Genomic DNA, 25,147 nt, shown 5'->3' on the forward strand with positions numbered 1-25,147 from the left:
TGGAGTTTTCTCCGGAAGTCCGCGGTGCCAACTTTGGCTGACTGAGATCTGCCTGTTTCAATTTATCGACGGACCGATCAGTCATTTCCTGGACCCCCTTACCTTTGCATGGGGTGAACGATGCTTCGCTCGCCTACCCCTTCCCCTTTGGAAAGTCCAAATCCATCATTTCTTGGGTGAAGCAGAACGCAGCAGGACGCAGACCTTCTCCTTCCCAGAATCCCTCAGGGTAGGTCACGTGTCCCCTGTCGGCACACTGCATGCGGAAGTCCTCCTTGCTCGTATGCTCAGGTGTGAGCGCACTACTGTCTTCGGGATTATCTCCAGCATCCCACAGAACCTCCGGATGATCTTCTATGAGGTATGAGCACGGGACAAAATGTGTTATTTTAAAAATGTTCTCAAACTCATCCCCAGCACATACCTCGTTGTAGTCATCATCATCCGGAAGCTTCTCCCAATATGCGTAGCCGCTCCGAGTCTCGGCCTGAGTGCAGGCAACACTGAGCGATTGACCTCCACATGTGCTGCCGCTCTGCTTTGTCCTCTTCTTCCCCATGACGGTCTGGTGAATGGGCTTGGTGTTTTCCTGCGTGTCGTGGCACTGTCTTTTGGGTTCTGTGCACAGAATTTTTTTCTTTTTCAGGTTCTCTGCCAAACAGACGGCCAGAGAATTCTGCTGGCTATGCCACTGTGACAGTAGGGGGTGCTGTCACACCTCCAAACCCACAGACAACACGTCCAAACACCAGGTAAAATTCCCAGTAATTAATTTATTATAACAAAAATGTGCACAAAGCACCTCCACTCCCACAATACACAATAATAATCAATAAATCAATACAATACTCAAATCCTCCACTCCACCCAGCAGCTCTGTCGTACTTCCTCCCAATACCGGCTCGGTCTGCTGGGTTTCCCACGGTCTTTTTTATAGTCGTTGACCCAGAAGTGCTTCTGTCCTTCAGTTCATGTGATTCCATAGCACTTCCGGGTCAGATGAAAACTCTTCTTTTCTTCAGCCCGGGCTATAATAGAAACACTTGTGCCTCCCTGCAGTGTCCCCTGGCGACCCCCACGGTATCCAGCAGAGCTGTGAAGTTGAACTCCATTGTCCATGATGCCCTGCGGGAATTCGGGGCACCTCCATGTTGCAGGGAGGACTCCATCTAGCAGCCTGGGGTTGTCAGCCATCCCTCACAATAGCCAAGTAAACAATTATATTAAAACAATACTTTTAAACAAATTTGGACTTCTAAAACTTTATTTAATTTACTTGATTGGCACACTAAATTAGCATATGACTGTATTGTGTTGGCTTCAATATTAAGAGTACCGTAGAAGTGATATTTAAAAACCGCATACTGATTGACTAGCAACGTAAAATATTTTCAAAGAACTACAATTTCACATTAAAGGCTTTGAATGCTGAAATGATTTTACTGCATGATACTTGACAAATATTAAAGAAAAGAGATAGAGCATACAGATCTATTTTCATAATATTATGTGTTAGTTTTGATTTTCTTCTGTTTTAAATTTTTTTTTTGGGAGAGTATTAAAATAAGGCAAGTGCAGAATGTCCATAACACAAACAGAATGAGAATTATTTGAGTTCATGTAAGCAACTGCATTTCCTTGTGAACATTATTATCTCATATTTAGCCTATATGAATGGTCCAGTAAGTCGCTGCCGAAGCTACTGTATGGTTCACTAGGTCTCTTATCAGAGATATAATGAGTGAAGACAATGCTTGTGCACATTAACATCAAGAGCTGAAGATGAAGTGCTGTTCACTAAGCGACAGTGACATTTCATTTTTAATACTATATTCCCAGTTAGTTCATGATAATCTGAGAAAAGTAAAATAGTCCTCTCGTTGTGTTTATACTTGCATTAATACGTAGTCTGTTGCAATGCTGCTGTTTAACTTTCTATAAATAATTACTTGCTCTTAAAGTGCATTAGCATTGCCTTCAATCATTAAATTGTAGATAATAAACCTACTGAACCTGATATTACAGTAGCTCCCTGTTGCTACATTCGTATAGGACTCATAACAACTTTCAATGCTCATTTTTGCCTTTTTATCGTATAGATCAACTGGTCTCACACACACACCAATACACACAAAAGAAATCAAACAAGAGTTTCACTTTGCATGTCGACACTTCTAAAATTTTTGTGACCGATGGTATACTTTAATAATGATGGAAGTCATCAAGCCATTAATAAAAACATTAAGATTCAAGATGTATGATATTTTCTTAGTTTATTAACAGCACTTTATCAGTTACATACAAATAACATTAAACCTGGATAGTTTGTCTTTTCATGTCATCTGTATGAACTGACCAAAGCTGAGCAACAGTATACACACACTTTCTGAGGTTTATACTAAACATTTTGTGCATTACAAAAGAAATATACATAATTTATAAAATAAAAATACAATACACAGGTTATTTACAAATAAAAAAGTAAACATTCTTTGTACAGCTGCCACCTTACCTACTGTAACAAAATGGTCAATCTTGATTACCTTCAGAAATATTGCAGCTTATAAACGGAGTTGAAAGAGTAGCATCAGAAATGGGAATTTACTGTACTGTTGACTTAATTAAGACTATTTCCAAACTGCAAAAGAAGTTGTTCCTTGTTCCAATCAGTTATTTTATAAGGTCAGTTGCTGCATGTACCTGAACTCCTATCTGAATTAAATATGTTATTTCTTTGCTTCTTGATTGGTTGGATACTCATTTGACCCATCAGTTAAACTTAACACACTTTTAAGAATTTAACAAAAATTTATGCTTCATACAAACTATCGATTTCCTCTGCTTAATTCTTCAGTTAAGAGTTTGCTCTCTTGTTATTTTCAGTATATACATATATATGCATCCTAAAGCAGCCTGTTGTTGATAAGCTTCTAGCTGCAAGTGGCACTGAATCCTTTAGGAAATACAGCAATTTGCATCTATATCTGAATTTATAATGTTGACAGTAGCTTTTTAGTCTAGGAAGGAACCCAAAACGTGAGTGGAACCAAATAATGTGCTGTTTTTGAGGAGGTAGGTGTACTGGACACAGCCCACAGGAAGTAGACCATCAGGATGATCCAGAAGTAAAACATCTCAGTGACTGTTACTATGGAAAGTGAAGCCTGGTCTGAACACAACACCAAAGGTGTTATTAGTCTGAAAATTAACACATTTTAAATAATTAAAATAACTTAGAGAATAACATGTTCACCAAAGTGAATTAAAATGAAAAAGCAAATCAATAAAAATGACAACAGCACACACTTATATATGATATATTGATACATGTTGAAATCTGCAGAAATATAGAAGTCATCACCTGGTTAATTAAACCAATCAAATTAAAGTCAAGGTTAGGAAACCTGTTAGAATTAAAATCAGAAAACACATGTTCTGGAAGGCAGACTCTGAGAACTAGTGCTGTAGGTCAAGTGGCCTGAAAATGGAAGTTTAGTTCTTCTACTTTTGCACCTAACCTAATATTTACTTATATACAGTATGTTTTTTTCCCCCTCATAAATCAACATATATAAGTAGTACATAGTATGTGTGGGCACAGAGGAGACTTCTTAAGGCTCACAGATCCACTGTTCTGGGTTTGAATCCTATGCTGTTTGTTCTCCGTTTTTCGTGAGGATTTTCTCAAGGTACTCTAGGTTTCTTTCCATATCCTCAAAGATGCATATTATGTTAATTGCAGCTTGTAATTTTACTTTGTGTGAGAGTGCATGTGTGTATTTGTGTGTACAGTATATGCCCTGTCCAGGGCTATTTCTTGTCGATCCACCCCTTGTGATCCTCATTTTGCATTACTGAGTTTCAGAATATTTTGTTATGCTATGTTATAACAATTTTGTAGATTCTTACAACAACAGTTACACCTAGCTCAAGGTCTGGTCATATTTTGTTAGATTGTTGCAGCTCTTCTAAAAAAAATGAGCCAACTTTTATAAAACGTTGTTAACTTGAAATCGAAGAGCATATATCTTTTGATTATTGTGCCTCAATGTAAATCTTTCATTTCTCTAATATGAATCTGCTTTCAAACTCTCAACATACTGTAAAAAGAAAGTTTCAATGTGGTGGGAAGATTGCAGATTGATAGTCTTTTTTCTGTGAAGAATAATATTACTTTTTTTCAATTGATTTCCAGTATTTCTGACTATTTGCATTGGATACATCATATTATATGTTTATCTCAACTTAATAAAAGGTTATAGTTTTCTTCCATAGATGTGACATTAATCGAAATTGTACCTTGTATACCGCTCACATTTGAATCACACTCTAAATTTACCTTAGTAATTTTGTTGGTAAACTGGAAAATATTTTTGATCATGTTTATAAAGAGAAAAAGGCTAAAAAATGGATGTATGATTCACTCTTATTAAAAATAAATTTCAAATGTGTAGTCGTTTTGAATTCAGCTTTTCAGAAGATTTAACAAGGCATTTGGTTACATTATTTTCTTTCATCTATGGAAAGGAGAAAATACTACATAAGGCAGAAGCCTAAATTAATATAAATTAAGAACAGTAAATATTATTTTTTGCTGTCGTAATTACACAGTATTTATTTATTTTATGTTGTATTACTCTAGCATGATAAGTCTTCAGAATAATGAGTCTGTCTCATTAAGGACCATTAGATCATTCAAACCTTCAATGGCATAGAAAAGAAATATAAAGCAACAAACTGTAAACAGTTTTCATTATGACAGTGTAAGAAATCATGAAATAGCTATAAATTCAATTGGGCAAAATCTAGACAATTATAATACTGCAACTGTACAGTCCACAAAGGTTATTGATTTACAAAATTGCTGTTGTGACAAGAGAAATTACAGTATATACATATATCCACTGATCTGTATCCAGTCACCTAAAAGACCTGAACGCTACTTGTTGAATCATAGATAAATATTGGCTTGTTTCTTCTGGGTAAAGTCTATTTTACATTTTCTAGCACAAGACGCTACATCATCCTGCATTGAAAGAGGCAGTTTTCTATGGCAATACTAGATATAAGTGCATATCATGCTGCACTAATATAGTGCAAAAATGTGCCTGAAATGTAATAAAAGGATGCAGGCAGGAGTCCGGCAGGGTTAAGACAGTCAAAATGCATGGTGCAGTATAAATAAAGATGATAAACATATTCCAAAGCCTGGAAGTAAAACATCTTGTTTTAAGAGTCGTCTTCCTTTCTTTTAAGGTAACCATTGTGGAAATGTATGGAAACTTCAGAGTAACAAGGTCAGTCCTCCAAGGTGGATTCTTTCTTCTACAGTATATAGTACATTTTGGCAACTTTTCTTTCCTATGGGGTCCTCAAATCTTTTTGCACAAAGGAGATTCTCCGTAGGTTTAAAGTTGGCAACATTTTAAAGGTACGGAGGTATTCTTTGTGCTTTCCGAATACTGCCCAGTTGCAGTATGTCTTTTTCCCTGCTGCAGTTCCTTTAAGAAGAAAACAGTATAGCGAGAAAAGAAACAGTTTTAAAGCAAAGGCAGATTTCCATTCGGTCTGTAAAATTTGCAAAGGCTCTTGTGTCTCAAAATGGAATCATTAATGTTCGTCTTTACCGTTAATTAGAATAGTCTAGAATTGACCTTGGATTAGTCAAAATGTGCATTTGTGGAAATGTTCTTTGGAACATTTGCTTCCATGACTTGACATTCCATGTTCTCGTTTTGAATGTATTATCATTCTTCCCAAATATTTTCTGTAAATTCAACACAATTTTCAACCCCAGTGAAAACAGGCCATTTCTTTATACAGCAGTATTGTGTACAGACTGGATTTCCATTCCAAAGGGATTTTTTCAGAAGATTCCTACATGTCAGCATCTCCATCATAGGCCAAGGTCAGTGGTTTAAGCCTATTGTTTTGTCTTCTCTGTGGTTTCTTTGGCTTTTTGCTGTACACAGAGGAAAAGAACATGTGTTAGTGCCTTTTAAAAAGAAAACAAATTTGTAAATTGATAATCAAAAGGAAAAATGCATAGCGATGGTTTATCTTTAAATAAATAAATAAATAAATAAATAAACCAAAACTTAAGTATCCCAAGCCATTTTTTTCTAGCAGGTTGGTGCAACTAAAATGTTTATTTCAAACCGCTACCTTATATTGTATGTTCAAATGATATGGATGAGAATTGCATGGTTTATAGTTCAGCAGCCCAGTCTTATGGGGCACTACAGCAAGACATTTAGGACCAGATTCGTAAAACATTAATTTGCCCAATTGTTACAGTATATTGTCCTTAATGTGGAAAGAACATTAGAAGTATTTGATATACAATAATGGAGTGTACATCAACAGGACAAAATTATAACAGCCAATTAAATTATATTATTTTACTTTAGTTCAACCTTTGGTAGAAAACTGCAAAAAGTGTAGCATCTTTGATTGATGGCTTCCTTTCTGTGTCAAGATAATTCTCAAGATTTCAAGCTATATATATAAAATATTAAGGGTTGTCTGTCTATCACACTACCCCAGAGCCCAGAACCTTAGTCTTGGTCTCCATCGATAGCTTATGTCATATGACTCAGCCACGAAATTTAGCTTAGGGTCCTTCTCACAGCAAGCAGCAACACATCTGGGTGCCTCTCACTAAGCAGTGACATGGACTTGTGTTGTGCCTGACAGGAAAAGGGCCGTGGCCAACTCTGGAGACAGTGAAGCTCATAGAGAAGCTCATTGCACAGGCCGACTGATTGCTTTCATCACAAGCACTAGTCATACACTCCAAGTGCAACAGAATGTCACATACAACCAAAGAACTGTGCGTGGACTTTCTTCACCACATTATTGACCTTTGGATCCATTGAGCACGTGGCCGGTTTGACAGGAAAAGACCTGTGGCAACATCAGATGACAGTGATGGACATTGCAGTAACCACAGCAGAAGGACCAGGGATGCTGTGTTTCATGAGAGGCGCAAACATCACCTTGCTTTGAGGACCAGGGATCCGAGTGTTACTAGTATACACATAACACCCAAATTACTTTTCATATGTGACATACAGTAAACATATTTGGTTGCCGAGATAGATATCTCACTTTGAAGCCACCAAAACCCTACAATTTATAAATATTTATGCAACTTATTGGTGGTTCCTCTCTAGAACTCCTATGTGGTATCTGTATAAAAATATATATAGATATACTTATCATTAATTGTACTATGAAGGTTAGTAGTAACTGTCATTCAGCAGTTTGTTCCAATATTATATATTTTAGAATACTACAACTGGTATTTTTTTATTGGCACATGCTAAAAGTTTGGAAATTTGTAGCTAATAAATTGCAAGAGTCAGTTCAGCTGAGCAGCAGACTGCTGCTTTAAATGTAAGCCTGTGAACTAAAGAAGTAAGAGCAGATGGGAAAGAAGATGGAGGCGGCTGTAGGCAGCTACCAGCAAGGATGTGGGCACATTTAGGGTTGTGATAGTAAGGGGAATATGTCAGAGAAAACATCAGGAATATTTTGTGAAGTTTAGGAGTAAAAGAGATGGTCCTGCTTCATAAGTTTTCTTTATTTCCATACACATAAGTAAGAACCCTGTAAGGTCAGTAAATCATCTGGTGCCTCTGTCCTTATGCCTTGAAGAAGGTCCCCTTCCCATTACAGCTGAAAACAGGACCAGATCCCTAGCAGTTACTCCTTCCATTGACTTATCATTCAGGAAGGTTTTCTAGTCAAATGGGTGGAAAATAAGCTGCCCTTATTTACTGAATGCAGTCATCAAAAGAATTACATTTTGATCATTTTTCACTTATCGTATCATAAGAAATATGAGTTCAAGATATTATATTAGAGTGTCTTTGTATTTGCTCAGACCTCTGTCTGCAGTCTGACATCAGAAAGTCCCTTTTCGGATGAACAGAATATTCTAATTTTAACTGGGACAATACTATTATACTTCAAATTTCTGTCATCACCTAGTTCAATACAAAACAGTTAGAAAAATGATAGCATATCGTTTAATCAATCTCTTTTTAAAAACTGAATAAGAGCAGATTATCAAGAAAGTGTTTTTATTGACCTTTAAATACCCAGTTGCAGTAATAATTTAATACTGCTCAAGGATAAATAATCATACTTTTTACTTTTTAATTTTCTTTAAAGCTGCTGATTTGTTACAAATCATACATACTGAATTATAACTGAATAACTTACAAAGAACACACTTCAACTGATGTACTACGGTTCCTAAAAAATAAGTGAAGGTATGTTCTTTGTTATTTTATCATCATGTGAAGTAGTGTGTACTGTGTGTCTAAAAATTATTTGTTTTTTAATATTTTTATAAATTATTGAAAAATCTTAGATTTTACAAAACTGGCGTCATTTCTGAATTTGATTGCATAAAGATCCTGAAGTGGAAGGTTATGTTGAAGTAGAACCTAGCATAGCAGGGATAAATAATACCTGTACAGCTAAAACTTAAATTCAATCCAACCAGTTCTTTAGTTATACCTTTTCAGAATGAGTTTGATCACTTATACAGTATTTCTGAGTTCTTTATTCTGATAAATATCGAGAACTGTGAATGGAAAGGAGCTACATTACTAACATCCCGACCTAATATGTTGCCATTCCTGTATCAAAAAAATATTTGGGTATAATAATACAAATATAGAAAAGAAAAAATATATAATACAGCGTACAGTATATATAATTATCTTTTTATTAATGATGCTTCTTGTACTTACAGTTGTTTAAAAAAATGTGCAATAGTGGAATCATTTGATTGTTTAATTAAAAAATAAAGAAAGATTTACAGTAATAGTGATGAAAACAGAAGCCTTATTGATATAAACAGTTTTAGAGTGCCCAGTACCTAATATTTTATCTGTAGTATATGACTTCTTAGTTTGTGTTGAACAATTTGTGATGTTTTAAGAATCTGGACCACAGCAGAGTGAAATGCAATGAGAGTGACCTCTTCTGTGACAGCCGAAAAAGCATTATTTAAGTGAAGAAGTGATCCTAACCTGTAATTACTCCACTCACAACTCTACAGCACTGTCATCCTGATTTTTAACGAATGCTAAAATGTATAAAAACATTTTAATACTCTTACCCACTGATATCAGATTTGGAAAGCAAATGCAGGTGTAAATAATCACAAAATACAATTTCCAGGTAGGTATTTTTACCATACACCATTTAATGCTAAATATTATTATTTATTTTATCAATTTTAATAGAAATATTGCTTTGTTTTGAAACCTGTCTAATCCAATTCCAAGTTTTATACAGCCAATTTAATTTCCCCAGGGTGGTATGCCAATCAATCTTAATATATAAACAGTTACAGTCACTTGGGCAATTTGGAGAAACTAGTGCAGATAGAACCAAAACATTGGACAGTGTAGAAACCATGTGGACAAATGATGAACATATAGATTTCACAGAGAACATAATCCTGTCCAGAACTAAACTTGGAGCCTTAATATTATTGGCCATTTGTGTTACCAGCTGCATTAATCTGTGCACCTATAATAAAAAATAATTAAATGAGCATAGTCATTAAATATTTTAAGAAATGCATTAATTTTGAAAATAGTAATCAGCTGTTGATAAAAAAAATACCAATACAGCTGATAAAAGATGTAAAAACATGAGTATGATGCTTTAAAAATTGATTTTTATTCTAAAAAACTTACCAAGCTAGATAAATCATTGAGACGACAAAGATGAGCAGAACAAATGCTCCAGCAGCTACTCCATAAACCCATGTCTTCAGCTTGCCATCTAGAAGCAAAACAGTTTATTATGGAACTTGTGCTTTCCACATATTCTTTTATGTAAATGATAATTTAACTCTGGTTTAAAGTGCATTCTGAGTAAACAATAGGCACGGCATAGGATAAAAAAAAAACTCATTGTCACTATTATTTAACTAAGGGAAATGTAGACAAGGACATTTTAGGTAAAGTAGTTACTTTAACTAATCATGCAGCCAGAATGTGGCAAAATGTTGCATGCTGAGTGGCACAATTATGATGAAATATAAAAAAATAAACCTAAAAAATCAATCAAAGTGTTCTAAATGGCTAAAGTTATGTATTAAACTTTTCTTATGCAAATCCAAAATATAACAGATGCTAAACAAAAGTAAACATAGGTTGTATTTCATTTAAGAAACAGGTTAGAATATTTTCTTATTTTAGATTTCTATGTCATTGTTTTTAATGCAATTGTAAAAAGCAAATATTCCAAATAGGGAGTCGTTTCTGCAGGGCATACAGTCATTGTTGCTCTTGATTGTTGTCATTTGGAAATTAACACACAGTGGGGCAAAACAGGGAAATAGCCCTAGGCAGGAGGCTACTCCATTGCACGGATAACTCACACATCACATGAAGTATCAGCTGTGTTCTGTTCTGCCCTTGAAAATGATCATTTCTTAATGGTTTTCATAAAATGACTGATACAGTCTGAAAGGAAATGATCTATCCAATATGTTAAAACTCTGCTGCTTTTAAAATTGTGTAGAAAAGCTAAATAATACAGCAATTCATAATACATATATATATATATATATATATTTACACAGTATATGCTACATCAGGATTATCTCGCTCTGTGTTGTGTTTTGTTAAATCCTTTGTTACATTCTTCTTTTATATATATATATATATATATATATATATATATACTCACTGCATTCATAGTCTGAGTCTCGACGATTTGAATTGTGTGGGTGGTTACCACCTACCAGGTAATGCGTGTGGCTGGTCTGCCATTCGGCAAACATCCACCACGATGGTAGGTAACCACCCACACAATTCAGGTCGTCGAGGCTCAGACTGTGAATGCAATGAATGTAATTACTCCGGACCTACAGGCTGTCAAATAAACGAAATACACGCCATGTCGCAGTGTAAAGGGACTTCGTCTCTGATGCTGACGTCCGAAGTTCGATTCCCCGAGTGGGGAGCAGTAGAGTGTAAATGTCTGATGAGCCCAAATGAGGGCAAAACACGTGTTGCATACTCTGCTTTATTTGACAGTAAAACTATGCAATATATATATATATATATATATATATATATATATATATATATATATATATATATATATATGTGTGTGTGTGTGTGTGTGTGTGTTTGTATATGTGTGTGTGTGTACCTGATCCTTTTTCTTTTTTTCAATGCTTAACAGTGTTGCAGCTAAGTAAACAAATTCAGAATGTTTATTCTTATTTTTATTCTTTGGATTTATTTTCATTTAACCTGGGGTTGAACCATCAAGCGACTCATGTGTACAGTGGAGATAGGGCCCTGCTGACTTCAATTCCAGACGTTATTGACCGGTGGAAGGAATACTTCGAGGATCTTCTCAGTCCCACCCAGCATGTCTTCCTTAGAGGAAGCAGAGCTGGAGGACTCTCAGGGGGTGGGGGGGGGGGTGGGGGGTGGGGTTTAGTGCCGTCCATATCAGGGGTCGAGGTCACTGAGGTAGTTAAAAAGCTCCAAGGTGGTGGAGCCCCTGAGGTGGACAAGGTCCACCCTGGGTTCCTCATGGCTCTGGATGTTGTGGGGCTGTCCTGGTTGACATGCCTCTGCAGCATCGCATGGACATCGGGGGCAATGCCTCTGGATTGGCAAACCGGGGTGGTGGTCCCCCTTTTTAAGAAGGGTGACCGGAGGATGTGCTACAACTATAGGGGGATCACACTCCTCAGCCTCCCCGGTAAGGTCTATTCAGGGGTGCTGGGGAAGAGAGTTTGGTCGATAGTTGAATCTTGGATTCAAGAGGAACAATGAGGATTCCGTCCCGGCCGTGGAACACTGGACCAGCTCTACACACTGGCCAGGATCCTGGAGGGGGCATGGGAGTTTGCTCAACCAGTACACATGTGTTTTGTGGATTTGGAGAAGGCATTCGACCGTGTCCCTCGAAGCATCCTGTGGGGTGTGCTCCAAGAGTACGGGGTACAAGACTCATTGTTACGAGTCATTCAGACCCTGTACAGGAGGAGCAGGAGCTTGGTCTGCATTGGCGGTAATAAGTCGAACTCATTTCCTGTTGAGGTTGGACTCCGCCAAGGCTGCCCATTGTCACCGATTCTGCTCATAAGTTTTATGGACAGAATTTCTAGGTGCAGCCAAGGAGCGGAGGGGGTCTGGTTCAGTGAACTCGGAATCTCGTCTCTGCTATTTGTGAATGATGTGGTTCTGTTGGCTTCATCGGACAGTGACCTCCAGCTCTCACTAGAGCGTTTTGCAGCCGAGTGTGAAGTGGCGGGGATGAGAATCAGCACCTCTAAATCCAAGGCCATGGTTCTCTGCCGGAAAAGGGTGGAATGCTCTCTCCTGGTTGGGAACACATTACTGCCCCAAGTGGAGGAGTTCAAGTATCTCAGGGTCTTGTTCACTAGTGAAGGAAGAATGGTCGACAGATGGTCGACAGATGGATCGGTGCGGCATCTGCAGTAATACGGGCTTTGCAACGGTCCATCGTGGTGAAGAGAGAGCTGAGCCAAAAGGCAAGGCTGTCGATTTACCAGTCAATCTACGTTCCTACCCTCACCTATGGCCACGAGCTTTGAGTAGTGAGCGAAAGAGGATGATGGTGGATACAAGCAGCCAAAATGAGTTTTCTCTGCAGGGTGGCTGGACTTTCCCTTAGAGATAGGGTGAGGAGTTCAGTTATCTAAGAGAGACTCGGAGTAGAGTCGCTGCTCCTCCGCATTGAGAGGAGTCAGTTGAGGTGGTTCGGGCATCTGGTCAGGATGCCCCCGGACGCCTCCCTAGGGGGGTGTTCCGGGCATGTCCCACTGGGAGAAGGCCATGGGGCAGACCTAGGACATGCTGGAGGGATTATATCTCCCGGCTGGCCTGGGAAAGCCTCGGGGTCCCCCCAGAGGAGCTGGAGGAGGTGGCCGGGGAGAGGGAGGTCTGGGCTTCCCTGCTTAGGTTGCTGCCCCCACGACCCGACTTCAGATAAGCGGTGGACAATGGATGGATGGATGGACGGATGGATTAACCTGGGGTCTTCCAGCTAACCCTACTAATCAGCCTACATGGATTTCCTACAGCAGAGAGTACCTGTTTCAGTAGAACTCACCTGAACTCACATATCTACCACCCGATTTCTCAGTGAATCTCAGCACTGTTATTAAAATTATAACTTGTTATAATAGTTGCGTTACCTTGGGAAGAGCGAAAAGGGGAAAAAGAGGTGGTATTCGACTGAAACAAACTGCATGGAGTTCGACGGTTACCGACTTTTATAATGCAGAATGTTCAGTTGCTTTGCAATAAATTGGATGAACTTCAAGTGTGTGCACACTTTCAGACCAATTACAGAGATGCATGTGTTTTGGCCTTTCACAGAGGCCTGGATGAATTGAAACAGCTTGGATGACTGCTTGACAATTGATGGATTTGGTGCACCAATTCATTTGGACAGAGACCCAGCCATCACTGCTAAGTCACACAGCAGATGTATCTGCATACAATGGTGTAAAACAGTGGTGGTTAAAGAAAAACCATTCACTAAAGATGTGGAACATCTGTCTGTCTCGCTGTGTTCAGTTTATCTGCCCAGAGTTTCCACAGATTTTCATGACAATCATGTATATTCATCCGAGGGCAGTGGCTAGGCAGGCTGTTAACAACATCTCTAGTGTGATACAGAAGTTTGAATCGCTGTCTGTAGACTCTCCAAACTTTATTTTGGGAGGCTTTAACCGGTGTGCACTCAACAAAACACTTCACAATTTTTACAAACATGTCACTAGACCAACTCGTCACAACTGGGTGCTTGATCGGTTCTACAGGAACATCAAAGGAGTTTATGACTCGAGAGCAAAACCATTGATGGGTTCATCGTATCATTATTGTGTCCAGCTTATTCCAGTCTACAAACCTGTCATTAAGAGAGAAAAGCCAGAAAGCAAGCAAATTAAAGTCTGGAACAAGAACTCTGTTGAGTCACTTCACGTATGTTTTGAGTGGTCAGTATTTGAAAAATCCTGTGCTGATATTGACAAACTGACAGACACTGTAAGCTGTTACATACCGTTCTGCGAGGACACCACAATACCCATGCAATCAGCCAAAATATATCCTAACAACAAGTTGTGGATTGCCAGAGATCTAAAAGAATTGATAATCCAGAAAAATAGGGCATTTCAAGACAGAACATTAATGGAACAGAAGAAATTACAGAAGGAGGTGAAATGTGAAATAAAGCAGGCAAAGCTGAAGAATAAAAACAGGATAGAGAATGAACTACGGACTGATTACCTGGGCTCATTATGGAATGGCATGAAGATAATGACTGGCATTTATACAAAAAGCAATACATGAGTTGAACTGGCAAAGGTCAAAATTGACTATCATTTGCAAAAAAACATGAATGAGTTCTAGTCAAGATTTGAAACACAGGATTTTGCTTCAGAAGTAAGTCGGCAAAAGAACAGACTGAGGACTAGAGCAGGATGCAGCTCTTCTTTGACCAGAATGATATCAGAAAAGTCCTTAAACAAACAAAAAAATCAAAAAACGCTCGGGTGCAGATGGAGTAAGTAGCCGTCTGTTTCATTACTGTACAAAGGAGCTCTCTCTAATATCCTGGACTTTTTAACAAACAGAACACAAAGAGTGAGTGTCAATGGCTGTTTCTCTGATAGCCTAAGTACATCTGTGGGCTCTCTGGAAGGTTGTTTGTTATCCCCCCCCTTTGCTTATCCTATATACAAATCACTGCAGGAGTTTACACAAAGGATAGACATATGCTGAAATTTGCAGAGGACTCTGTCATTGTGAGACTTCTACAAGATAAGGAAGACAGCAATGGATCTTTTGTCATTGTACAAAATGTGTTTGTACAATGGTGTGATCACATTAATTTATGACTTAATATTTAGTGAGAAATCAAGCAAAATGACACCTTTTATTGGGTAACTAAAAAGATTACAATATGCAATCTTTCAAGACAACTCAGGTCTTTGAAGAAAGGGCCTGAGTTGCCTTTTTAGTTAGCCAATAAAAGATGTAATTTTGATTGACTTCTCACTACATTCATAATGGCTAACACGGCTAACCCTAGTACTAGGACTTAATGTTTCCAGGATAAAAGATATGGTTGTAGATTTCAGGTGGTCTACACCATCCAGTGTCTCAACTTTAAAGGGGAGACAGTGAAGATGGTAGAGCAATGCAAATATCTGGGAACAGTCACTGATAACAGACTAAACTTTGATCTTAACACAGAGCAAATCTGTAAAAAAGAGCAGTCACTGCTTTCTTCCTAGGAAACTCAACTGTTCTAAAGTGGACAAAACCATAATTACACTTTTTATAAGTCCTTTATTGAATCCATTGTTATATTTGCTTTTATCTGTTGATTTGGTAGCCTCAGCAATAAGAATATAAATCATCTTAACAACATTACAAAAATGTGCAGTAAAATTATTGGTTCACAGCAGACACCCATTACGGAAATGTATTGCAAACAGGTTAGAAAAAAAGCCAACTCATACAGCAGACATCCTCTTTGTTTTAAATTCCAGCTGGTGCCATCAGGCTGCAGCTTTAGGTTTCCAAATGTAAAGAGCAATGTGTTTAAGAACTCTTTTATTCCTAGAGCTATAAGCATTTTAAATCCTGTTACTTGTAGGTATGCTGCTAAATGTTAAATTCTGCATTATTATTTTGTGTACTGTTGAAAGTAATTGTTCTTTTTTGTATTAATCTTGAGTGTGTGTTTATGCAATAACATTGGTCGCCTAATGTTGTGTCTTTGTTTATCTATTGGATCTCTGTAACAATGTCTGCTGCAAACAAATTTCCCTATGGGATAATAAAGTCTACCTAACCTAACCTATTACATTGGTAAACCCTCTTAAACCAATTAAATTTTATTTAAAGCCAGGGCCTGTCATAGCCCGTCACAGCCCTATGTTTAGTGTCAGTGTGAGTGAGTGTGCTCTGCAGTGAGCTGGCTATTTTCTGTATTATGCCCACCGCTGCCATGATGAGCGCCATGTAGGTGACTGGTCCCGGATAAAGAAAGCTAGAACCCTCTTTGGAGGCAATGGAAATTTAGCCCACAAGGTGACAACTATGATCCCATAGTGCAATGGTGAATTGCTCATTTAAGAAAAAATCCCTTTAAAGCCTTATATGGGCTCATTTATATGAAGAGATACATACATACAAGCTCCATTAAAAATACACCAGCTTACAATGAAACAAAGTCAACACTGAAACAAAGTCAATTCAATAAGAATATTGAATGAACATAAGACTAATTTTTAATATCTCTTAATATTTGAAAAGGTTCAAATATTAATTTGAAAGGTTCAAGTGTTTTACTAGACCCAACAGCTGTACAGTTGGTAAGACATTGTACAGTATATAATACATTGTAACATTTCACATTTATGAGGCAGGAAAGTTAAAAATGTATTCTAACTTGTACCTAATATTACATCCTTGAGCCAGTATGTGGTGTTAACTATATACCATAAATCCTGAAAATGTGCTCTTGTTCCTTACCAGGCCCAAATGGTTGTAAAAACCAGGCTCTGCCTCCTCGACCCGACTGAGTAGTGGATGGCTGGGTGGGATTGATTGCCCGACTTGTCTTCACATCAGCCTTTTTGTCTCCAACTGTAGGTATTTCCAAGACTGGGATCAAAGTACACTGATCAAGCATGCCATCAGATGTCATCACTTCTGTGTAACCTTCTTCACAACCACACACCCCAGCCTGCATTGAAAATAATTCAACATTATTACAAAATACAGAGATCTATAAGACAATGAATAAGAGAGTTTAGAAAATCAAGCCAAAAGTTAATTAGTAGCTTTAATTTGACACCAAGATGTAATTTGATGATTAAAATGCTTTAACTTGGAAATTGTTTTTATTCTGCTCTTGTGCTTGCTAGCTTACTGACTCAATAACATATCTGGCCAAATGTTAAAAAAAAAAAAGAAAAGCCTATACTATAGAATAATAAAATGTTTCCTGGGGTAATACATATCCATTCATCTCACAAATCCATCACCGTAGTAAAACAGGTATGGGATGCAGTCAAATTTTTAAAACAATAAGAAGTGGACATACCAGTAAATATTGTACATGTACTGCTTTTTCATCAAGATCTTTGAAGTGCCTCTCTTTTAATATCTTATGTGTATTGTGTAATTGTCTTGTGTGTATTTAGAATTTACAACTATAAAGATAGATTAATATATATGGAAGAATGTATATAACTCATATTCTAGTCAGTTTGTTAGAGAATTAAACAGTATATTACATTTATGTGGCTTACAGGGTTGATACGCATTGACATTATGCATATACATGGAAAATCCATTCCAAAATGTGAGATCTGAGCAATGACAAAAAGACAGTTAATGCTTTAGCCTGATTTTTTTTATCACCATAACCTGCTAATAGAGGACGATGCCAAGGTCTACAGGCTCTAAACAGGGGTGGATTTACAGTACTAGTGCTTAAGTTAGGAGGTGTGATTCCAACTGTGATATGCTTTAGAACCTCCCACAGTTCAGCTGCAAGTTCTGCTTATGAAGCATTAGAATCAGACCCCCTATGCTCACCATCTCCATATTCCTCCCACCCATTTTCATTGACATTTAAAAAAAAAATCAACAAAATTCCAATATCTCAGAAGGTTTGATTAACCTGGACTGGCTATTTAGGGACAGCTACAAATTCTGGCCAACCCCGCTTAAGCAGTGCAGAAATACATGTGAATGACAAACAATAAGCTTGGTTAAACCATGCATCTGTGATACAAATTGAGAAAAAGATTTGAAGTTTTTAAATAGAATAAGACAACATATTAAACAAAATTCATGTACAGTAATCACAGCACAAAGGAATTCCAAAGCACAAACAATCCCTGCCTGCAGCAATGCCACACCTTAGACCTGAATACTGAACAAGTACGTACGCTTACACACACCATAATAACCCAGTGACTCACAGAAACCCAGTTTCTAAAATGCCATGTATAGCCTTATTTCAATTATAGAAACCAGGTTATTGATCTGTGAGAAGCCTGATTACATCACACAGATTTCTCAATGAACAACCCAATAATGTGGCCATGTAAACCCTTAACCAGGTTATAGTTAAGGATTGTGTAGTATGTACACGTCTACTGTACTCTGTTTGCCTGCTTTGCACACATTTTCAACTGCCATAGGTAGAAGAGTCCACAAAGATCAATTTCCTGAGGCAAATACTCCTGCAATCACATTATTCCTTCTCCTGGTTGAAATAATTTGTCTCAGCATTTCAGAAAACGATAAATTTATGTTGATGAACTGAACATACAGTGCTAAGTTCTGTGGCACATTAAACGTAATGTGGATTACATAGTTCAGTTACTTTTTTAAGCAAGAAGTAACTTAACACTATCATTATTTTATTTTAGTAAAAATACCTATGTTATTATTATCACAGCTGAACTGGCTAAAAGGCAAGAGGCACACGTAACAGTATGCCAGTCACGTTTAGGGCTCAGTTGTACAGCCCAGCAGACAAAAGTGTACTGCACACAATCTGGAAAAAGAACCATATTAATAAAGTGTCAGTTTAGTTTTCATCCAGCTATTTACAATAGATATATTGAAACAATGCAATCAGATTATGCAGCGGCTAGTGTTCATAACACAAATCATCAGACTCTCAAGTCAGAGAGGTAAAAACGGGATGAATATTATTTACTGTACAGTGCATGAAGGACTACATTTAAAACAGCTGTCATGCTTGTTTTCCAATCCATGGTAGGTGATGATGACGTTTAAATGTTTTCTACACAGTATAGTGAAGCTGAAGCATATTGACAAAGGAGAACTCCAGAAGACTACTTTTATATGTAAATGCTGATTTTTCTTTATCATTGGCAGAGCTTTCAAAGCAGCAACTTCCTTTTAATATATGACATGCCTTATGAAAACAGTAGTATTTCAGCAGTGACATTAAGTTTACTGGAGGGCGGCACGGGTGGCGCAGTGGGTAGCGCTGCTGCCTCGCAGTTAGGAGACCCAGGTTCGCTTCCCGGGTCCACCCTGCGTGGAGTTTGCATGTTCTCCCCCGTGTCTGCGTGGGTTTCCTCCGGGTGCTCCGGTTTCCTCCCACAGTCCAAAGACATGCTGGTTAGGTGGATTGGTGATTCTAAATTGGCCCTAGTGTGTGCTTGGGTGTGTGGGTGTGTTTGTGTGTGTCCTGCGGTGGGTTGGCACCCTGCCCAGGATTGGTTCCTGCCTTGTGCCCAGTGTTGGCTGGGATTGGCTCCAGCAGACCCCCGTGACCCTGTGTTCGGATTCAACGGGTTGGAAAATGGATGGATGGATTAACAGAAAATATGTAATATACATCATAACGAAATTAGACAGGTGCATAAATTTGGGCACCCCAACAGAGATATTACATCAATACTTAGTTGAGCCTCCTTTTGCAAATATAACAGCCTCTAGATGCCTCCTATGGTCTTTGATGAGTGTCTGGATTCTGGATGGAGGTATTTTTGGCCATTCTTCCATATAAAATTTCTCCAGTTCAGTTAAATGTGATGGCTGCCAAGTGTGGACAGCCTGTTTCAAATCATTCCATAGATTTTCGATGATATTCAAGTCAGGTGACTGTGACGGCCATTCCAAAACATTGTACTTCTCCCTCTGCATGAATGTCTTTGTAGATTTCGAACTGTGTTTTGGGTCATTGTCTTGTTGGAATTTCCATCCCCTGCGTAACTTCAGTTTTGTGACTGATGCTTGAACATTATCCTGAAGAATTTGTTGATATTGGGTTGAATTCATCCGACCCTCGACTTTAACAAGGGCCCCAGTCCCTGAACTAGCCACACAGCCCCACAGCATGATGGAACCTCCACCAAATTTGACAGTAGGTAGCAGGTGTTTTTCTTGGAATGCAGTGTTCTTCTTCACCCATGCAAAGCACTTTTTGTTATGACCAAATAACTCAATTTTTGTCTCATCAGTCCAAAGCACTTTGTTCCAAAATGAATCTGGCTTGTCTAAATGAGCATTTGCATACAACAAGTGACTCTGTTTGTGGAGTGAGTGCAGAAAGGGCTCCTTTCTCATCACCCTGCCATACAGATGTTCTTTATGCAAATTGAACTACTGAATTGTAGAACAATGTACAGATACACCATCTGCAGCAAGATGTTCTTGCAGGTCTTTGGAGGTGATCTGTGGGTTGTTTGTAACCATTCTCACAATCCTGCGCATATGCCGCTCCTGTATTTTTCTTGGCCTGCCAGACCTGGGTTTAACAGCAACTGTGCCTGTGGCCTTCCATTTCCTGATTACATTCCTTACAGTTAAAACTGACAGCTTAAACCTCTGAGATAGCTTTTTATAGCCTTCCCCTAAACCATGAAACTGAACAATCTTTGTTTTTAGATCTTTTGAGAGTTGCTTTGAGGATCCCATGCTGTCACTCTTCAGAGGAGAGTCAAAGGGAAGCACAACTTGCAATTGACCACCTTAAATACCTTTTCTCATGATTGGACACACCTGTCTATGAAGTTCAAGGCTTAACGAGCTAATCCAACCAATTTGGTGTTGTAAGTAATCAGTACTGAGCAGTTACATGCATTCAAATCAGCAAAATTACAAGGGGACCCAAATGTTTGCACAGCCAGTTTTACACATTTGATTTAATTTCATACAACTAAATACTGCTTCACTACAAATCTTTGTTTGGAAAACACCCTAGTACTCAGATGTTTCTAGGAAATGAAAGACATACCACTGTTATCTATTTTGTTGAAAGTAGAGTCAATTATTATGCACTTTTTCATATGACTGTATTTACAACAAACGACACATTCCAATATAAGTGATAATTTAAAAAAACTTTCCTTGTTGTAGTTGAAATGCCAGGAAACTGTCCAGTAGTGATTGAGAGGAGCGACCATAGTTAAAGCAGCTTTTCCAAAAGTAAGGAAAATATTTTGCCCTGCTTGCTGAGTTATATCAAGCAGTTTGGCTTGGTGTTCTTTTTGAAGAGTGCGCTCAATATTTTACCATATGTAGAAGGGCTAGTGTATTCCTAATATAACAAAAGAATTTCATCTTCTCTTCAGTAAAACCCTCAGACTCTGGAAGGCACCTATATCTTCTCTTAGCTCCAAACAGTACAACTTCAAAACTCTCCTCCTCTTACTAACACTCTCTGACTCTCCTTAAACGCTCTCTGTTATTTTCTTTTACTTTTATATATCTGGTTTAAATGGCCCCTTTAACTGAGGCCACTTTCTGGGAACCCATACATCACTACTTGAAGGGCAATCTAAATTTTAAACTACAATATCCATTCTTCTGCAAAATTATGCATGTCTCCATCCATTACTGAAGTGTGTGCATTAAAACTAAAACTGAAGTAAGCATGCAGGCACTAAAACAAATGATGCAGTGCTGCTGCACGCTAATCTGCAATGATGCCTTTAAGTTTTACTTCAGCTCTCTGTGACATGAAATCCACAAACTACAGGTGCAGCCTCACTCAGACAGTACCAAAAAATCATAAGAAATAAAATAGAAAAGTATTTTGTTTATAAATACAGCTAGAAAAGCAGAGCATATGGCAAGCCTATCCGGGAATGGTTTTTTTGGCTTCTGATTTTGACCAAAGATGAAGCAGTCAAGTAATGTAAATCAGATATAAATCAAATATACTATGGACTTTTTATAGCCATTCACATTCACTCGCCTTCTCTTTCCAGTTCGCTCCATAATTAACTCAAGAGGGAATATGAACATGTTTAATGGAAACAATATCTTTGGAAAAAAGTTTGTTTTTGAAAATATTTTGAATGGGTCCAGGCACTATAGCTGCAAGAATAAAGTTTGATATGTGTGCTGACAATCTGACTTGCCTTCATTTTTTTAATAAATGTTCAGTTTAACTTGTTTCATTGGAAGAGTCAAAGAAGTTATTACTTGCACAATAAATAATTGTGTACTTATGTGTAATTCAGTGTGCTGACATCAATCTAAGACTTACTGTATGACCAGAAAGTAAGAAACTGGAGGCCTTGAGCCTCTCCTCGAGTAGAACACTGCTGATGATCATAAAAATATCAAACTGCTAAATGATGCACATATGTGCAATGCAAATACTTTATTTTTTTATCACCATCAGACCACTACTATTACCAGTTCAGCACAGGCAGTGCCTCATGTTTTCATCACACACACAAACACATATGAATGCGTGCACACCCACCAACACTTCTGGGTGTTGGAAAATCAAAGTATTTAGAGCAAAGCCCTTGCCGAAGAGAGAGTGCTCAAACTTCACATAGACAGTGCACAATCTGGGATTTGAAACCAGAGCTCTGGGGACTACCACACCAACTAGGAATTAAACAGAAAGGTGTTTTTAAAAAGCAATCACATATTCATATTTTCAGAATCATAAAGCTCTTACCTCGGTGCAGTAGGACTGAGGTTTGTTGCAGGGTGGATCACAGGATCTATCAGACACAGGTCTTGTTGTTAAGGGGCAACCACCTACAAAATGTTGATTAACAGATCATAAGAGATAAAATTATTTTCTCTAGAGTGAAATTGGGTACAGAATGAGGTCTGAAGGTCTGCTGTCAAGATTATTTGCTACACAGTTTGTATGACACAAATAGAGAGCACATTTATTACTGTCTTTTTTTAATGACCAACAAAACCCCTCTGCTTTTCACATAAAATGCCATTTTGTAAGCTCAATAACAACTCCATGGGGTTTTTACACATTATGTGCATAAACATCACAGTAAATAATTCATTTCATCCTGCATTCATGCGAGCAAAGTCAGAAGGTGAAGGAGAGTAGCAAGTGTCCCAAGGGCTGAAAAGCCAGACTATGACCATTTTTAAAGACTCATGGCTTTAAAAAGTCACATAATCAGCAATTTGCAGTGTAGTCAGAACTGCCTTATTGTTACCATTAGTAAATAAATTCCTTACATTATGTCCACAATATTCACATTGTGAATGTACAAATGTTCACCATTAGAAGGATTAGCTTAACATTAACATCTGCTTTCTTCATTTTTTAAAGTGTTCTTACCAAAGGGATAACACATTACAGGCTGTTTGTAATTATGTAATGATAATTAGTAACCACTTACATATATTTTGCTTACTAAAGGAAGAATTTAATAACATTATGTATAGGAAATTAAAAGATTAATATAACATTTGTGAACTTGCATTTTTTCATGGCAGGGTCAATCAGAGTTGAAGGTTATTTTTCTTAAAATAACAAGAATAATTGTGAAAAAACTATATTTTTGCTAAATCATCACTTTATCTCCAAAATGAATTACTAGAACACAGAAAAAACAGCAATTTGAAATTTACTATTCTAATTATTTTTGGCGGCATGCACTGAATTACATTGTATCTAGCTATAAACTTACCGTTTCCATTGTAAGGTTCCACAGCAGGAATCAGCCCAAGAAAAGATGTTACTCTGTACCAGGGTTTGCCTTAAAGGGACACCCACCCACACGTACTTTTACAGAACATGTCAAAGTCAACAGTTAACACACACATTTCTAAGATATGGGAGGGACACCCGAGAAATAATGGAGGACCATGCAATTGCCACAAAGACCATGTGCAGGCCAGAATCTGAGCTCAGGGCCATGGAATTGTAATGAAGAAGTACTAATCACAAATGCCACATATAAAACACTTTGGCTAACAACACATATATTTATAATAAATATTGTCATGGTGGTGATGATAAAAACTTGTTATGGAGAAACATTTATGTACACAATACAGTGTTTACTTGTGTTCCAGCAAAATTATGGTAGCAGAAGTTAAGTCTCATTCAGTGTTCATCTAATGAAAGAGCAGTCAGACGTTCTGAGCTGTAAATAACAAAAAAAGGATATAAAGATTGTCTGGCTTGATAGACCTCATTTCAACAGGAGCTCTCCAGGAAGGTAGTGTGTTAGGTAAAGCAGCTCACTTAATGGCACTATTCTTTCACTGGATATCATAACTTTAATGGGACTTGTCCCTGGCTTGACCCCTTTTTCATGTTTTTGTCATGCCCCTGCTTCTTTTGCCCATTTAGTTAATCGTCTTCAACATACTCTGGAGTGAAATGGGGCAAGGCATTCAACTGGTCTGTGGCCCTTAGGTGTTATAAATAACAGTTATATGATAGAAATAAAACGTCTCGTTGCTGCCACAGCTCCTCACTGTGGCCCTTGCTAGGGCTTTGACTTTCTTTTTAAGATTTAGGTTTGGTTTTCTTATTTTGACCTTTGCAATGTTCCATCATTAACGTCTTGATTTATTCCTGGGTTCTTAGTTTAGCTTTGGCTAGACTAGTATATCGATCAAACAAAAGTAGTTGTGTCAATTATTTTTGATTTTGAAATCTTTCTGTTTTAAAGATTACAAATCTCAAGGTCAAGGTGTCTAAGTCAAGTTTATTAACATGTGTAACTACTAGACTGAAATGTTTTACTTGCAAATCTTCTTAGATCAGTTGACAAAAATACTTTTCAGCAATCCTACAGCTTCTGGGGAGAAACTGTCCCTGAATCTACTGGTGTGACTGCCCTTGGCCTTGTACCATCTGCCAGAATGTAGGAGTGAGAAAAGAAGCTGTGCAGGATGGCTGAGGTCTTTAATTATACAGCTTGCCTTTCTGAGGCAGCAAGTGTTGTATATGAATAGAACAGAAGGAAGGTCAGGGCCAGTAAAATTCTGTGCCACCTTCACCACATTCTGCAGTGCTTTACACTTTTGAGCTGAGCCAGGATGTGATCTGGCCAGTGTGGATGGACTCCAATATACAGCTGTAAATGCTTTGTGAGAACAGATGGAAAAATGCAAACTGTCCTCAGATGTCTGAAGGATGAAGAGGTGGGTGCTGATGAGCCTTTTTCACAACAGACAATATGTGTTGTGCCCACTTCATTTAGTCAATTATGAAATATAAAAGTGCTTGCTCTTTAAATAGCATCCTCTCTGATGTAGATGGAAGTGTGGTCTACTTTCTATTGTCTATGACCAGTTCCCTGTTTTTGTTGACATTGAGTGTG

General features: G+C 37.8%; 1 protein-coding gene across 1 annotated transcript in view; it reads right to left on the reverse strand.

Annotated features, from left to right (window-relative positions):
• Positions 1–2,256: 2,256 nt before the first annotated feature.
• The window catches only part of thsd7aa (thrombospondin, type I, domain containing 7Aa), a 486,116-nt gene continuing 463,225 nt past the window's right edge, over positions 2,257–25,147 (reverse strand). Inside the window, exons 25-28 of the mRNA XM_028817154.2 lie at positions 22,513–22,595; positions 16,572–16,785; positions 9,723–9,810; positions 2,257–5,962 (exon numbers count right to left, since the gene is read on the reverse strand). Coding sequence (XP_028672987.1) covers positions 5,878–5,962; positions 9,723–9,810; positions 16,572–16,785; positions 22,513–22,595 — 470 coding nt within the window. The 3' untranslated portion in view covers positions 2,257–5,877. The remainder of the gene's footprint in view (positions 5,963–9,722; positions 9,811–16,571; positions 16,786–22,512; positions 22,596–25,147) is intronic.

The sequence above is a fragment of the Erpetoichthys calabaricus genome, chromosome 13, assembly GCF_900747795.2.
Source record: "Erpetoichthys calabaricus chromosome 13, fErpCal1.3, whole genome shotgun sequence".
NCBI lineage: Eukaryota > Metazoa > Chordata > Cladistia > Polypteriformes > Polypteridae > Erpetoichthys > Erpetoichthys calabaricus.